The sequence below is a fragment of the Bombyx mori genome, chromosome 1 (genome assembly GCF_030269925.1).
Source record: "Bombyx mori chromosome 1, ASM3026992v2".
NCBI lineage: Eukaryota > Metazoa > Arthropoda > Insecta > Lepidoptera > Bombycidae > Bombyx > Bombyx mori.
Window position 1 is genome coordinate 1707267 of NC_085107.1, and position 16166 is coordinate 1723432.

A 16166-nucleotide genomic window follows, 5' to 3' on the forward strand; every position below is an offset into this window, starting at 1 on the left:
ATTTATTTATTTATATTTTATTTTATATTTATTTTATAGATATTTATGGTTTGGTGGGGTATTAGCTATGAAGGAGTGACTGGGCCATACTTTTGTGAAAAAGGTATCAAAACACCGGCACAAGTGTATCAAGATACCATTCTTGAGGAGGTAGTGCAGCCCTTAACAACACCATGTTCAATAATCAAGAATGGTCCTTCCAGCAAGACTCGGCGCCAGGTCATAAAGCTCGGTCTACGCAGTCTTAGTTGGAAACGAACGTTTCGGACTTCATCAGAGCTGAAGACTGGCCGTCGTCTAGTCCCGATCTTAATCCGCTGGCTTATGATTTATGGTCAGTTTAGAGAGTACGGCTTGCTCTAAACGCCATGATAATTTGGAGTCCCTAAAACAACCCGTACGATTGGCAGTGAAAAATTTTCCCATGGAAAGAGTGCGTGCTTCTATTGATAACTGGCCTCAACGTTTAAAGCACTGTATTGCAGCCAATGGAGACCACTTTGAATAAGCTTTTTATACTTTAAATTGTTTTATATTTATGTATCTAACTAACACACTGTAAAAGTAATAAATGATGTTTGCAATAGAATATTTGTTTTCCTTTGTCTCAGTATTTATGGCAAGACTAGGGTAGATTCACAATAAGTAATCGTATTTACCTTTTATAGTGAAGCGGAATGGTTCATCTATTTTTGCTTCTACACTCTTCAAGCCGTGCACAAACTTAGGCGCTTGATTCTTAGAGAAAAGCTGTAACTTCTCTTCCTCGTTAAGTTGGTTCTGTATGTCTTCGACGGTTAGTTCAGCTGAGCTGCTGGCTTGACCCATGCAATTCTTCGCTATACAGCAGTACGATCCCAGAGAGTTAGTTCCGGTCAATTGGTATACGTCACCAGGTTTTAGTTCTTGGCCGTCTTTGAACCAACTAAGCACCGGTGTGGGGAAGCCGACGACTTTACATTCGAACGATACCAGTCCTTCTTCGGTGAGAACCGCTTGAAGGTTTTCCATGAAACGGGGTTTCCTGTAGTTTTTCGGCACTGTGGGGTGTGAATTATGTATCATTTTAATACTAAAATTAAACACATTGTTTTGTGTTATCATTTTTAGCAGTAGACGAGCTCTAAGGAGGCTTTTTTTGTTAATTACACCGCTCAGAGACTGAAAACCCCTGCTAAACTTATATAGATTTAGAAACACAAAAAGGACAAACATAACACACATACACACATTGATTTTTATAAAGACGACGCAAGTGAAACCGCTTTTTAAGTAATACTAGCTGACCCGGCAGACTACGTAGTACCTCAATCGATAAAATATAAAAGACCTAAACTTTTGTCTAAAATAAATTTAAAAAAAAATGTGTGTGTGTCCGCTCCGACGCACGACTGGAGTTTACTGGATATAAATATAAATTTGTGTCAGTTGAATACAGTAAAATATGGAAGTTACGTATTCTAGTGAGAATGATCCGGGAGTTGCGGAACACGTGGATGCGGTAATTAAGTAAGTCTATATAATTCACTTTTACAATTAATATATAAGTTGTCCATTCACTGATAGAAGGAATTGTTTATATTTAATAAGCTTTATTAATAAATGATTTGTAGCGGGTTATATTCGGGTATCAACCCACTAACAGTTGATACGTTCAGGAATCGAACCCGAACGGCGTCCGGCCACAAGCAAAACGATGTCGGTAAATTAAACGAAACAATACGAGAAATAGTTCTATATTACGACAACACGATACACTACAGATTATTAACAAATTAACGAGACACAAAACAAACGACTAACAAATATATGAAAATACAATAATGAGAGAAACGCGCGATCAGTACGAGGCTTTGTGGCGGACTGCCGGCGCAGCAGCCCGGCGTCACCTGCGATAACGCGGCCGCGCGTTGGCTCCTGATTGGCGCGCGCACGCATCACGCAATCAGGAGCCAATCAGGCGCATAACGCATTTCGTGTGACATGCTATACTCTCTAGTACGATTTTGGTCCCCATAATTTTCATACCCCGGGCCTATATATGTAAATCGATTCTTAAGGAGTAAACTCCAAAAAAAACAAAAGGAATCCGTCCGGCCGGGGACACGTCAAAGGAAAAACAAAATTGTTTGTTTTTATATAATTCCGATCATTTTCATATTTTTTTACCTTTTAAACCTTCTCTGGACTTCCACGAATAATTCAAGACCAAAATTAGCCAAATCAGTCCAGCCGTTAGCGAGACTAACGAATAGCAATTTATTTTTATAAATATAGATTACCGTCCATATTAAGGCTGCAAGTGGAGATGCCAACGCGTCCCCCACTGCTGGTCGCCACACACTTCCACTCTCCTTCATCACGCCACTCAGCGCTTCTGACTTCCAGCACATATCCACCGACGCCATCTTCCAAAACGTGGTACCTTACGATCATATACACATATCAACGTACAAACAAAACATATCAATTGTCAACAACAATAGCAATAAAAAAAAACCAACAAAAAAAAACAAGTCAGTTTTCACTTTGAGTCCACACGGGTAGGTACCACCATCCTGCCTATTTCTGCCGTGAAGCAGTAATGCATATCGGTTTGAAAGGTGGGGCAGCCGTTCTAACTATACTGAGACCTTAGAACTCATATCTCAAGGTAGGTGGCGGCATTTACATTATATATGTCTATGTCCAGTAACCACTTAACACCAGGTGGGCTGTGAGCTCGTCCACCCATCTAAGTAATAAAAATAATAATCAACTTGAGTTCGCCTTTATAATAATATTTATTAGTTTTGTCAAAACATCAAGCTTCGCTCCGTAAACACGTAAGTGATATGAAGACTAGCTAAGCCGAGGCGACTTTAAAAAACCGCCAATATAAACTGAACAATATTTTTCACTTTTAAACGTAAATTATTTCTCCTCGTACTACGTTCATATTTGGTGAGCCCATAGTGTTATAAGATGAAATGCTGTGCTTGACCTGATTTTATTTTTACTACATTAGGTGCCGTAGAAAATTAGACAGTATGATTACTTTAATGGGCGTGATTTTCTAATTTCATTATCTCAAAGGCTACGGTCGTTTTCTCTTGTTTTCGTTACCATTTCCTGAACATTAACTTAACCACCATCGTCTTTAAATGCGTATCAATACTTGAACTCTTATAGCATTTTTCAGGCAGCTAACGAATAACTTCATTGACCAATGTACTAATAAACCATACAACCAACTCCATAAAAAGTACCGAAATATGTTTCTCCAGGATTGTGCTCCTTTTAGCTACGAAAATCGTTTAAATGAGCCTACCTTTCTCCAGCTTCCACCTTCCCTTCCTTGTTGTACCACACTACAGACCGCGGCCAAGGCGGGACCACGATCTGACAGCTCAAGGTAAACGGCTCGCAGATTCGTACGTACTGGTCTTCCAGTTCTCTCGTGAATATCGGGGGCGGCTCGGGCGACAGTCCGCTGAAAGTTTGTCAAAGACCGGATTAATATGTTTGCGAAATTCTCTTCCCAATTCGAAAATAGTCCAAGACGCCAGTTGAACAAGCGTCAGTTTGAGATGCTTAAACGACAAAGGGAAAATCTTCCACCGAGCGGGTGATGTTGCTCGGTAGACCGACGGTTCGACCGAATGTTGTTGTTCGGAACTTGTATATATGCGAGCTTAACTTAAAAATGTCGTAAGCGAGATTCGGGCATCTGTAAAATATCTTGCGTTGTATGATGGCTACCGCTACAGTCAGTCCATTCGCCTACGTTAATCGGTAATTATCAAGGCAATTAAGCATTTCTAAAATGCGTCGTTAGCATTCCGTACAGGAATTTGTCGTCAATATCGAGTGGATGCGTGTCGACAACAGCATATGGCTTAAGTTAATGTGCGTGGTAATGCACACGTCGGAATAAATCTTGTAATACGGATGTCGTCATGACTTTTGTATGCTTTGAACAGAAGCATATTATATAATGTAATTCAGACTTCGACATAATACCCCACGGTATTCAGGTCGTATCCCATTTCGACCTGTAGAGGACCGGTATCTCACCTTGAATTTGGCTTAAGGGATCCTTCCCTGCTCGCGCGTCCCACGACGTGCACCTTGGAAGAAGAGTAAGCCCTGCCCATGCAGTTGACAGCTTCACAGGTGTACGTGCCGAGGGAAGTCGGATCCTCAGCGTTTGCCGTCAAAGCGAACACGTCTCCGGCTTTTATTTCACGACTGTCCTATAATTACATATAAACATAAGTTGCTCGGCACTCCAATGAAGTTACTCCAGGTTCCCTTCCTATCTCTAATCTTCCTCACCAAGTTTAACGGGCTCAATCTCAAAGAAGTACTAAACCCATAGTAATAAAAACCGAAAAATCAAGCGAGCAAGGAGTTCATTTTTTTTTTATTGCTTCGATGGGTTTACTAGCTGACAGCCCACCTGATGTTAAGTGGTTATTGGAGTCCATAGAAGTATGTAATTAATAATGTAATTAATTAATACTCTGCAATAATAATAACGAATGTAACCAATAAATACTTTGATAGGCGATAAGGTATTGCATGCTCACGGGTTAACGCAGCTACTCTCTTATCTCTATCATTAGTAAAAGTAGAATTATCTCGATTTAAAGGGTAGGAATAGTAGTTCAACTTCGGCCTTGACTTGTGGTGTTCGTACTAGTTGAAAACAGGCGAGACCTCCTTTACCTCCCATCATCATCACCAGGATAACCTCAAAAAACCCTAATAGTTATATAGAGTGACAATCGAATTCATTGATTCGCAAAAGAACTTTCTAGTAACACGCAATCGTGAGGTATGAGCAGTAAGGTAAAAATTTAAGGACAGAGTATGATGCTGTACCTTGAACCACCTGAGGACGGGAGTGGGGACCCCGACCACTTTACACTCGAGGGAGACGGTGCCTTGCTCGGTCAACAAAGCGCGGAGCTCCTCCACAAACTCAGGACGTTTGTAGGCTTTCGGGACTGTAATTGAATATATGCTTACATTTGTTAGGTCTTAGACTAAGGATGATTGTATGTCTTGTGTATTAATCTATACTAATTTATAAAGCTGACGAGTCTGTTTGTTTGAACGCGTTAATCTCAGGAACTACTGGTCCGATTTGTCCGAATTTTTTCAGTGTTAGATAGCCCATTTATTAAGGATGGCTATAGGCTATATAACATCACGTTAAGACCAATACAAGCGGAGCACGAATAAAGAATGTTTCAAAATCGAGGTTTTTTTCCCTTTTGAGAGCTTCCGCTGAGTGCGCTGCAGAAGCGGTTAATATATATATTTATTTATTTATTTTTTCTTTTTTTAAATTTCGCTAAAATTTCACTAAAGTAATGTAAAACAGAATTGTTCCCCTTTAAATCTAAAAAAAGTCCACGACAGCATATGTCTATATGTTAAGGTTGGCTCACTATAGCTTTTTATGCTAACGTAATTTGTTCTAAAATAAAGCATTATTTGTGAACTATTCCACGCGGATGAAGTCGCGGGCAAAAGCTAGTATAAAAATAATGACGTATAATGAGTGGGAGAGAAAAACGTTCAAACAACAAGTTTTATTGCTTAGATGGGTGGACGACCTCACGGCATATCTGATGTTAAGTGGTTACCGAAGCCCATAGACATCTACAACGTAAATGCCACCACCTACTTTGAGATATGAGTTCTAAGGTCTCAGTTTTTACAGTACAACGGCTGCCCCGCCCTTCAAACCGAAACAAATTATTGCTTCACGTCAGAAATAGACAGGGTGGTGGTACCTACCCGTGCGGACTCAGAAGACGTCCTACCACCAGTAATTACGCAAATTATAATTTTGCGGGTTTGATTTTTATTACACGATATTATCCCTTCAGCGTAGAAGTCAACCGTGAACATTTGTTAAGTACGTGTTTCATTAGAAAAATCGGTACCTGCCTGCGGGATCCGAACACAGGCACAGTCGCATAGCTAAATACGAATGCACCGGACGTCTTATCCTTTAGGCCACGACGACTTCATGTCGATGTTCCATCCCTTTTTAACTTTGCGGCTACGGCTACAGCTGTCGCAGCTCCGCATTGAATTCTCGTGCAGCGATTCAAAGCGCTTACCTAATACATTAAGGTGCGCGGAGCAGCTAGCCCGGCCCCCGACGTTCTCGGCGGTACAGGTCCACCTGCCCGCGTCGTCCACGCTCACGGCCGCCACGTCCGCGCAGAAGAAGCTCCCGTCCCTCACGATCGACACGCGCTCCGCTTCGAGCAAACGGCGCTCGTTCCGGTACCATGTTACCTGTCAGGGTAAAGCAATTAGTACTCTCAAACTAGGTCGCTCTCGTTACTTCAGTAAAAGCTCTTTATTGAAGTGAAACTTCTAACGCGACTTCCAACGAGGTTGGATCATACTAGAAAGAGACAGAGCGAGTGTGAATGAGTGTCACTCAAACGCATACGCGTAGTACCTATACATGTTACAGGCCAGCGCGAGCGTTAGCAATGAGTAGCGTCTAATGTTTTAATGAAGTATTTAAAAATATATATATTTATTTTTCTATCTATAATTTAAAATATATATAATATAAATGTTGAAGTTGAAGACATCTTATGGTGCCACCACCCTGCCTATTTCTGCCGTGAAGCAGTAATGCGTTTCGGCTTGAAGGGTGGGGCAGCCGTTGTAACTATACTGAGACCTTAGAACTCGTATCTCAAGGTGGGTGGCGGCATTTGCTTTGTAGATGTCTATGAGCTCCGGTAACCACTTAACACCGGGTGGGCTGTGAGCTCAGTCAACCAAGTGTAAGCGAGTCGTGAAAACGCGAATAAAGGAAGCGTGAATAAAGAACTTTTACGAGTAGTAACTCCCTCGCACTATTCGGCGTAACAACTTGAAAGTATCACTAAGTAACACACATATAAAGTAGCATTAAGATACTTTTCCTATTCTGTCATCGTTCGTTATTTAAACAAAGTTCTACGTAAAGAAACCATTACATGAACAGACAAACTTTGTAACAGTACAGTACAGTGTTTGAAGAGTGCACATAATAAGCAAACCACTGCCAACGCATTGAATTTGTTAACAAAGCCACAATTTTGTTTGATAGGGTAACTGATTAATATCGCGTTTAAAGTAATAGTTCAAATTCTTCAGTATGAAAAACATGAACAAACCTAATAAACCTGAATCTGTAAAAAAATTGCCTATTTGTTAATTTAAGATACAGGCTCTGATTCTGATGGTGTAAAGTCACACTGCTCTCTTGCCGAAAAAGAAGTCGTGGAATTTGTATAGCGCATAACATGAAATATATTGTTGGCCAATATGCATAAAAAACTAGTCAAATGAATACAAGGTGGGTGGCGCGTTTACGTTGTGGACGTCTATGGGCTCCAGTAACCACTTAACACCAGGTGGGCTGTGAGCTCGTCCACCCATCTAAGGAATAAAAAAATAAAAAAAAGCTAGAAACGAAATAAAACTAGAACGAAAAAAACAAATAAAAGATAATAATAAAAATACTCCTTTTCGTCGAGTTATAAAAGCAAAGTATTCTGAAAATGTCTCTAAATTTAAAATCACAAAACACATGTACGAACATTAGTTAATCTCCGCCGAAAAGAAAACAACAGACGGACGTTCGAGATACGAAAATAGTATTATTATGTCACTGGACCGATGGCGCATTCTTGTTCGAGCACCATGAAAAAAAATATACCAAAAAAGAATGAACCAGAACGCTGAGATTCCGAATTTAGAACGTTTGTTCGATTTGCTTGTTTCACTCTAATCAAAAATAGTACGTATTTAAAAGTAACGTTTTTTTTTCTTTTTTTTTTATGTTAACTAGCTGGACCCGGCAGACTTTGTAGTGCCTCAACCGATAAATAAAAGACCTAAACTTTTGTATAAAATAAACTTAAAACAAACAAAAAAATTCTGAGTATTTTCATATTTATCTACCTTTTAAACCTTCTCTGGACTTCCACAAATAATTCAAGACCAAAATTAGCCAAATCGGTCCAGCCGTTCTCGAGTTTTAGCGAGACTAACGAACAGCAATTCGTTTATATATCTAGATAGAAGATAGATTAAGACCAATGAGTCTCATAAGTGTAGTATTAATATTACAAAATAATCACGAGAAGGGGATTTTATTTTCTTTACGAATTGCAATAACTAACGAAGATACAAAAAATAAATAACTTCGAAAGCCATATTCACTTAATATTCTTCGACTAATCTTCCAATTAGCTTTTCAACTAATAACCGCTATAGTCTTATTACGGTAATGGAAGTCCAAAGATTTCCCATTCAATTTTTCTTCGCGTATTTAGTATTATTTTTGGATAAATCCAACAAAGAGAACAAAAGTCTGCACTGAACACTCATGAAATCTACAATGCAACAACTATTTGATTTATTATATTCCGATTTCACAAATAGATTAATCCTATCCGAGTTATCGATTATTTCGTTCATTAAAGTAAATCGATTTTCTGAACGCTAAAAACATTCATCGATAGTAGAACTGTCGTCTATAATTAAATGTGACGTTACAGTTCAATCGAAACGCCATATATTTTATTTTAGTTTTCAATGTTGTGAAAATACTTCAACGTAACTGTACGCAAGCGAGGGAAAACGAATAAAAAAATGTTGTCGTTTAAAAATAGCGTAACTCTTGTTCATTAAATGTTTTCTTTGACGTTTGGAATTTTTTTTTTAAATCTCCCGCATTTGTCATTATACATTGGATACCAAAGCCGTGCTTACTTTTCCCGCAAATCGGTAGTGTATTCCTGTTCGAAGAATGGACAGGAATTGAGACTTGCGTCTCAATGTGGGTAGTAGAATTGACGGTGATATTTTGATGTTTTTGAGTCTTTGTTACTGGGCAGACGATTTCAATATAAGTAAAAAAAATGTATCTTACGTACATTTACGTAATATTCTAACTGACGGCCAACCCTATAAATAAATTTAAATTTAATAAAATTTAGCAAACAATACACAAACGATTGCTGACGACATTTAAGTAACCCTTCCATTCTAAAGGAAAAAGTAAAAGCTGATGTTTTGCTATGAACTATATAGTCATAAACAGAGAGAACAATTCATATTAAAAAGACATCGTTAATATCAAATTCGTATACTTTATCGTATAGCAACTGAATTGTTTTTTTAATTTCTAGAAACACTCCAAACGATTTTATTAGAAGTAATTAATATTACCTTGCACTCAGTAGAGCTGATGATCTCTACGAGGAAGCGCGTTCTGGTTCCGACCTTGACGGTGAGATCCTGCAGTCGCCGCAGGAAGGTGGGCGGATCCTCACCGGAGGGGCTTTCCTCCGCTGATACCTCCAGTCGAACTCTCGCTGTATCGCTACCGGCCGCATTGCTGGCCTAAATATCAAAAGGAAGCACTATTGATATTCCAAAAAAATTTGAATTTTTAGATAAGGTTTTTATTTTATTGCTTAGATGGGTGGACGAATTCCCAACCCACCTGGTGCTAAGTGGTTACTGGAGCCCATAGACATCTACGTCGTTAATGCGCCACCCACCTTGAGATATAAGTTCTAAGGGTATCAGTATAGTTACAACGGCTGCCCTACCCTCCGGTGCATCGCTCAACACGAATACACCGGACGTCTTATCGCTTAGGCCACGACGAATGGGACGTCCTTATATATTTTTTTTATTGCTTAGATGGGTGGACGAGCTCACAGCCCACCTGGTGTTAAGTGGTTACTGGAGCCCATAGACATCCACAACGTAAATGCGCCACCCATCTGATTGTGTTACTCACCTGTAGAGTGTAGACGCCTGTATCGCCGGTCCGGGCAGTGGACACAGTCAGCCTGACGCCGCCGGCCTCTTCGGTGGACACGAACCGGTCGTCCAAAGACGCTCCCGCTCGACTCCTGCACGAACATAGCTTTCACGCTTTATCCAACATGTCTATAACGATTCATTTTGAAATTAAAAATGATACGACGAGGATGTAGCCCGCCTTTAATTGATTACACTAGCTTAAAAAAAAATTGGACATTTAAATAAATTAATAATGCGAATTTATCTCCTTTGTCTAAGTTTCATACGCCAATAGTTTCACCAAAATCTGTGTTGTGCAGTGCTTCAAAAAACAAATTGTTGAATAAAAAGATAAACATTTCTTGATTTCTTGATTCTTGTGAACTATACCGATGGAGTTTGTTAGGTTAGTCTACGAGATGCTGTACAATGGATTTTTTTTGGTAGTTGGTATATTTGAATTGTTTTGTAAATGTCAAGTCAAGTTTGTTTATGAAATTTGTATCTCAGTAAAAAAAAATATTAAGCAAAATTCAGCAAAATTTTACGGTTTATTGCTTAAAACTGTCAACGCGACGCGATTCGATATCGCTAATACAGGTCCTAAATGTACTGCCACTGACAATAAACTGTCCAATATTTATAAGATAGTACGATCCCATCACAAGTTCAGTTTGGCGACTGAAACCAATGGTTCCTAAAAATTTATAAAAACAGATAAAACGAAATATAAAATATTTAAATAGTAATATGCCATGTGTGCCAATGATAAAAGTAATCTTGAATTCAATTTTCATATACTTCTAATAATTGACACATTATAAACAAACTTGTTGTAGTAATTCTATTTTTCCAACTGGACAGGCAAATGTATCGTACCATATAGTCTACTCTTTTATTTTATTTTATGAAAAATGATAATATGAAATGAAAGGAAATGAAGTTGATTAATTTAGGACCATACTCAATTGGCATGAGATTAAATGAAATGAAATGAGATGAGATGATATGAGATGAAAATGGTGTAAAGTAAAATGGTGGTTATTTACTGAGACTTTATCAGTAGACTTTTTTGAGGCTCCCAAGAAGCTACGTCCAGCGGCTTTGTTTCATTTTCCCACATTTGTGCACTTTCACAGATACTAAACAATTATTAAACCACCGTTATAACACCTTTAAATCTGAAGAAACACTAAATAGGCAAATAAAAACAATTCACACAACTTCTCTCCTCGCGTTCCCGTCAAAAAGTCTTATCAAACTTTCGATTTATCAAGTACTATTAGAGTAATATTCTTATTTTAACGTGCTCTTTTAATTTTAAGAAAATAATTTTGCTTAATTAAAACTGATTTTACGGTTTAATCTGGCACTTTTTATTGTAGACCACGTGTTGAAGCTACAATTAGTTCCTTCAGTGTGAAATGAAACGGAAAAGTCTAGAAGTATTTTTAAAAGTAAAATAGACGGTAGTTAGAATAATATTTATATATGTATCGATAATAACACCACAGGCGTCGGTGACCAGGAAAACGGAGTTTTCGAATTGACTTTGTATTCGAAACAAATGCCGGATTAAAGAGGAAAAATAGTTTTAATGATGTCTAAGAGTCGCGAAATGATTGTCTTAAAGCAGCGGTCGGGGAACCGTGGTAAATTACCCCAAATGGGGTAAAAATGAAACTTTTGTGAGTAAAAAGTATATATTGAAGTGAAACTTCTTTAGAATCGTTAAATTTTTAGTTATTATTTTCTTTTGAAAATTATCATGGGGGCTGTAATATGAAAGATGCTAAAAAGAAGCGACTTCGTTTTTTTTTTGTTCTTCGCCATGCGGTAATATCAACTTACACAAAAATATTTTGGGGTAATAATTAAAAAAGTTCCCCGACCGCTGCCTTAAAGTAACGCAGTTTCAGGGCCCTGGTTATTCCAGCTGATGTAATTATGTGAATTGAATAGTTGTCTTGGAGTTTACTTCGTATTTAATATGAAGGCACGTACATGGTGTCGCCATCTATCGTACTGAGGGTGTATATCTAATGTGGCAGAACGCCGGACAATCCTCACAAAAGTCCCGCGTATCAAAACATCACACAACATTAGCGATCAGCGTGGAAGTCTTAAATCTAGTTAATCGCCTTAGATAGTAAGAGTTGTTATTTAATGGAAAATAGGGAACGCTTGATTTTGTGCTTCTAGATAATTTTTATGTCCTCGCCCACAAAACTATCCACCCAATGGCTCAGCCCCTTTCTCCGCGCATCGACAATTCTCAATCAAATCAAATCAAATCTGCCTCTGAATAACTATATCGTGAGTTATCTTGCATCGGCTCAATCTATCCTCGGCTGCGTGGATGTTACGTGGACTGAGCTATTGAAGGTAGATCTTAGCCTAAGTTGACTATAGTGGAACTCAAGCTCTGTCACATGGAATTCAAGTATTGTTAGAAATATCTCAAAACAAACATGCGATTCATGTTAGTTATTTGTTTGATTTAATTATCTAGTTTACTTGTGTAGTTACTGGTGGTTCCATTGAGAAGGCTTTGTGTTTTATAATATAAGTATCTAAGTCAACCAGCTCTGTCGAAATGCAATAAAATTTTACTTTTCAGTTGTCATTATATATATTAAAAATAAAATAATGCAAAACATTTGAGTATTTTGTATAGTACTTAGGACGGTAGCGTTTTTTTTTTGTAACGCCATCTTGTACAGTTTTGAGGTACCTACCAGAATGCTGGCAACTAGAAATGAGCTAATTTTAAGCATATTTGCGAGATGGCGCTATAAAATAATATTTTCATAGATAAACTTTACCAAAACTCTTAGCCAAAGAAACAAACGGTCGTATTTTATATATTATTATGGTAGGACGTCTTGCGAGTCCATACGAGTAGGTACCACCATTCTGCCTATTACTACCCGATGTGGGTAAGTGGCACCAGTGTGCTTGGTGCGAGCTTTTAACGTTCTTGATAGCTTAAAAGTTAACTCAAATCTATATGCAGTTAGTGGCTGCAACGAGGACACGGCGGAGCACACGCTCGCGTACTGCCCCGCTTTCGCGGAGCAGCGCCGCGTCCTCGTTGCAAAAATAGGACCGGACTTGTCGCTTCCGACCGTCGTGGCTACGATGCTCGGCAGCGACGAGTCCTGGCAGGCGATGCTCGACTTCTGCGAGTCCACCATCTCGCAGAAGGAGGCGGCGGAACGGGAGAGGGAGAGCTCTTCTTCCCTCTCGGCGCCGTGCCGCCGCCGTCGGGCCGGGGGCCGGAGGAGGGCGTTTGTCCAGCTCCAGCCCCTATGAGGAGGCAGTCTCCTCCCGGTGATGGTCACGGGGCGACCTAAGGGGGTTGAGGCTGCGCCGCACGCTACCGTCACTCTAGCGCGCTGGCACCAGGAGGACGGGACGGCGCGTCGGCGGCTGCGGACTGCGATGCGGTCCGCATTTTCGTCGTCGCTGTCGTCGCCGAACATACTGTTGAAGAGCAACCCGGTCGGCGGTGTATCGCGTTCCGACCCGGCAGGCTGGTTCTGGCCCAGCGGGGTATCCCGGAACACCAGCGGCACCGCCCGGGCGGCCTGGTAGGGCCGCCGTACCGCGGAGACTGACGTCGTTGGTCGTCGACTATCGCCTCGACAACCCGTCAGTCGGGCGTCCTCGGGGTGGCGCTGCGCAACCAGACAGGTTGTAGTGTTGACCGCGGGAACCCCCCTACTCTGAACGGGTTCTGACCCCGGACGGAGATCGGACGTCGGGTGTAAGAGTGCAGGGGAGTCGTTTAGTGGGTGGGCCCTAAAATCCTTGGGCCCGCGATCTGCTCTCAACACCTGCAGATCGTTGAGTCTCACATACCCCGCGCGCCCCCTAGGCGCGGGGACCTCGTAGGAGGTTCGGCCCCCGGCCCGAAAAAAAAAAAAAAAAAAAATCTATATGCAGTTGGAACAGCGCCTCTAGCGGTAAACCTAGGCAAACGATCCAACTCCCTACAAATTTGAGTTAACTTTTACTCTATCGAGAACGTTAAAAACTCGCCTAAGCGCACTGAACGATGTACGGGTACACGGTCCACGTTATGTTAATTGATTACCGGGTCCAGAGATGTTGGGTCGGAATCACAGTTGTGTTATATAAAAAAAATCCTACCGCATAAACTGGGATAGTGCTAATTACCCGGACCTGCATACAATACGCCCTGCGACCTGGTATTTATTTAAATAATGACTAGAGGTCCCGCAGTAGTCGAAATTCGACTATAATTAATTGGAATTGTAAGTTTGTACACTGTTATGATTGTATGTTATACTTCTATAATTACAAATTTCGCCACTATAAAAAATATTAACAAAGACAAACAATATTTAATCTATTCTGAATTTGACAACAGACGTCAAGAACAAAAGTTTGACAATAAATAGTATGCATGCGTGTGTGCGTCAAATACATGGTATGTAGTGGGTGTAATGTTTTCTTTATTGATTTAATGTATCTTTTATGCATTATTTAAAATTAGCATTGTGCACTTCTTCTCTATATTCTCTATAAGTGTGCAAAATTTCATACTCCTCCGTCCGCGCAATTTTTGTAAAAAGGGATACAAAGTTTTTGCTTCACGTATTATTTAAATAATGATTCCATACTATGTGCAGTGACAGTACAGCGACAGGTATTGCACAAACAAATCTAAATAGATACAGGGTGACGCAAGAATGATGAATTAAATCAGTTGGCGCTTGTAATACGCTTCGAGCTTTAAAGTATGAATTGTATTGAAGTGATTCTAATTTTATCGGAGCGTATTTTTATTGCCGTATCATTAACTACGTAATGCATTGCCGACAGGCTGTCATGCTGGTGAAACACACACATTACGTGGATAGATGACTTTTACTAAAAATCTTATGGGACACGTCTCAAATGGTTTTTTACTGGTGGTAGGACCTCTTGTGAGTCCGCACGGGTAGGTACCACCACCCTGCCTATTTCTACCGTGAAGCAGTAATGCGTTTCGATTTGAAGGGTGGGGCAGCCGTCGTAACTATACTGAGACCTTAGAACTTATATCTCAAGGTGGGTGGCGCATTTACGTCGTAGATGTCTATGGGCTCCAGTAACCACTTAACGCCAGGTGGGCTGTGAGCTCGTCCACCCATCAAAGCAATAAAAAAAACAGTAACCTTCTCATCAGAGACACGAATGCCTTCGCTGGGTCGTGACCTTGATCTAGTAACGAAGTACTTAATAATAAACATAGTGCTAAATCATCAACATTTACTTACAGTACTATTTTTGAAAACAGTTATTTTTCACAAAATATGTTAAAATTACAATCATAATTCCATGTTGCGCTACCGACTTTAGTTACGTGGTAATTAATATACAGGCTTGCTCTATTATTAAATTCTTCTAACTACATTCCTTATAAGTTAATATAAAGTTATGATATCGGAAATAAAACACGTAGAATAAGGAACTCTACAAAAGTAAAGTTTATATAATCGCGCGTTCCAAAAAAACTAGTAAGGCCATTGAAAAACAATTGCACGGTATTAAAATGTGCTTAGTGCGAGTTTTTAACGTTCCCGAAAGCGTAAAAGTAAACTCATATTTGTTTGGAATTCGAACGTGTGCCTACGTTTGCCGATAGGAGCGCTGTTCCAACTCCAAGCAAATTTGAGTTAACTTTTACGCTATAGAGAACGTTAAAAAACTCGCACTAAGCACGTAGATGAACGGAAATGATAATAATAACCGCAGTCTCACACCCGAGAACTTGGGATTCGAACCCGTGACCTTGCGTCCTCGGGTTGCAACACCCCGAGCAGCCGGCCTCCGACTACGTTCAAAAATAAACTCATCGACGCGACGTTAATGCGACACTCGCCAAAAACGTAACCCAATTATTGAGTTGTAATCTTTACTATACGAATACAATCAATATCATTGGAAATAACATCACACTAACATGTTTTCTTGTTCATGTTAAATTATTGAAGTAAAAATTACAGTCCAACTAAATTATGAATTTTGGAAATTCCTTGAGAGTATGCAGCAGACGCAATATTTTATAGTAAATGTATAAAATACGTATGTTAGATTAGATTGTGTTAGATCAACTATTTATGACACGTACTATCTAAAAAAAAATGTTATTGCTTATACGGATGGACGAGTTCACAGCCCACCTGGTGTTAAGTGGTTACTGGAGCCTATAGACATCTACAATGTAAATGCCGCCACCCACCTTGAGATATGAGTTGTAAAGTCTCAGCATAGTTACAACGGCTGCCCCACCCTTCAAACCGAAACTGCTTACTGCTTTACGATAG

At 39.8% G+C, this 16166-nt stretch overlaps 1 protein-coding gene across 1 annotated transcript in view; it reads right to left on the reverse strand.

Moving 5' to 3' along the window:
• LOC105842498 (uncharacterized) overlaps positions 1–16166 on the reverse strand; it is a 93898-nt gene that overhangs the window by 40045 nt on the left and 37687 nt on the right. The window contains exons 2-9 of the mRNA XM_038018695.2: positions 9824–9938; positions 9244–9417; positions 6120–6300; positions 4867–4991; positions 4057–4235; positions 3311–3472; positions 2283–2425; positions 660–1040 (exon numbers count right to left, since the gene is read on the reverse strand). Coding sequence (XP_037874623.1) covers positions 660–1040; positions 2283–2425; positions 3311–3472; positions 4057–4235; positions 4867–4991; positions 6120–6300; positions 9244–9417; positions 9824–9938 — 1460 coding nt within the window. The remainder of the gene's footprint in view (positions 1–659; positions 1041–2282; positions 2426–3310; positions 3473–4056; positions 4236–4866; positions 4992–6119; positions 6301–9243; positions 9418–9823; positions 9939–16166) is intronic.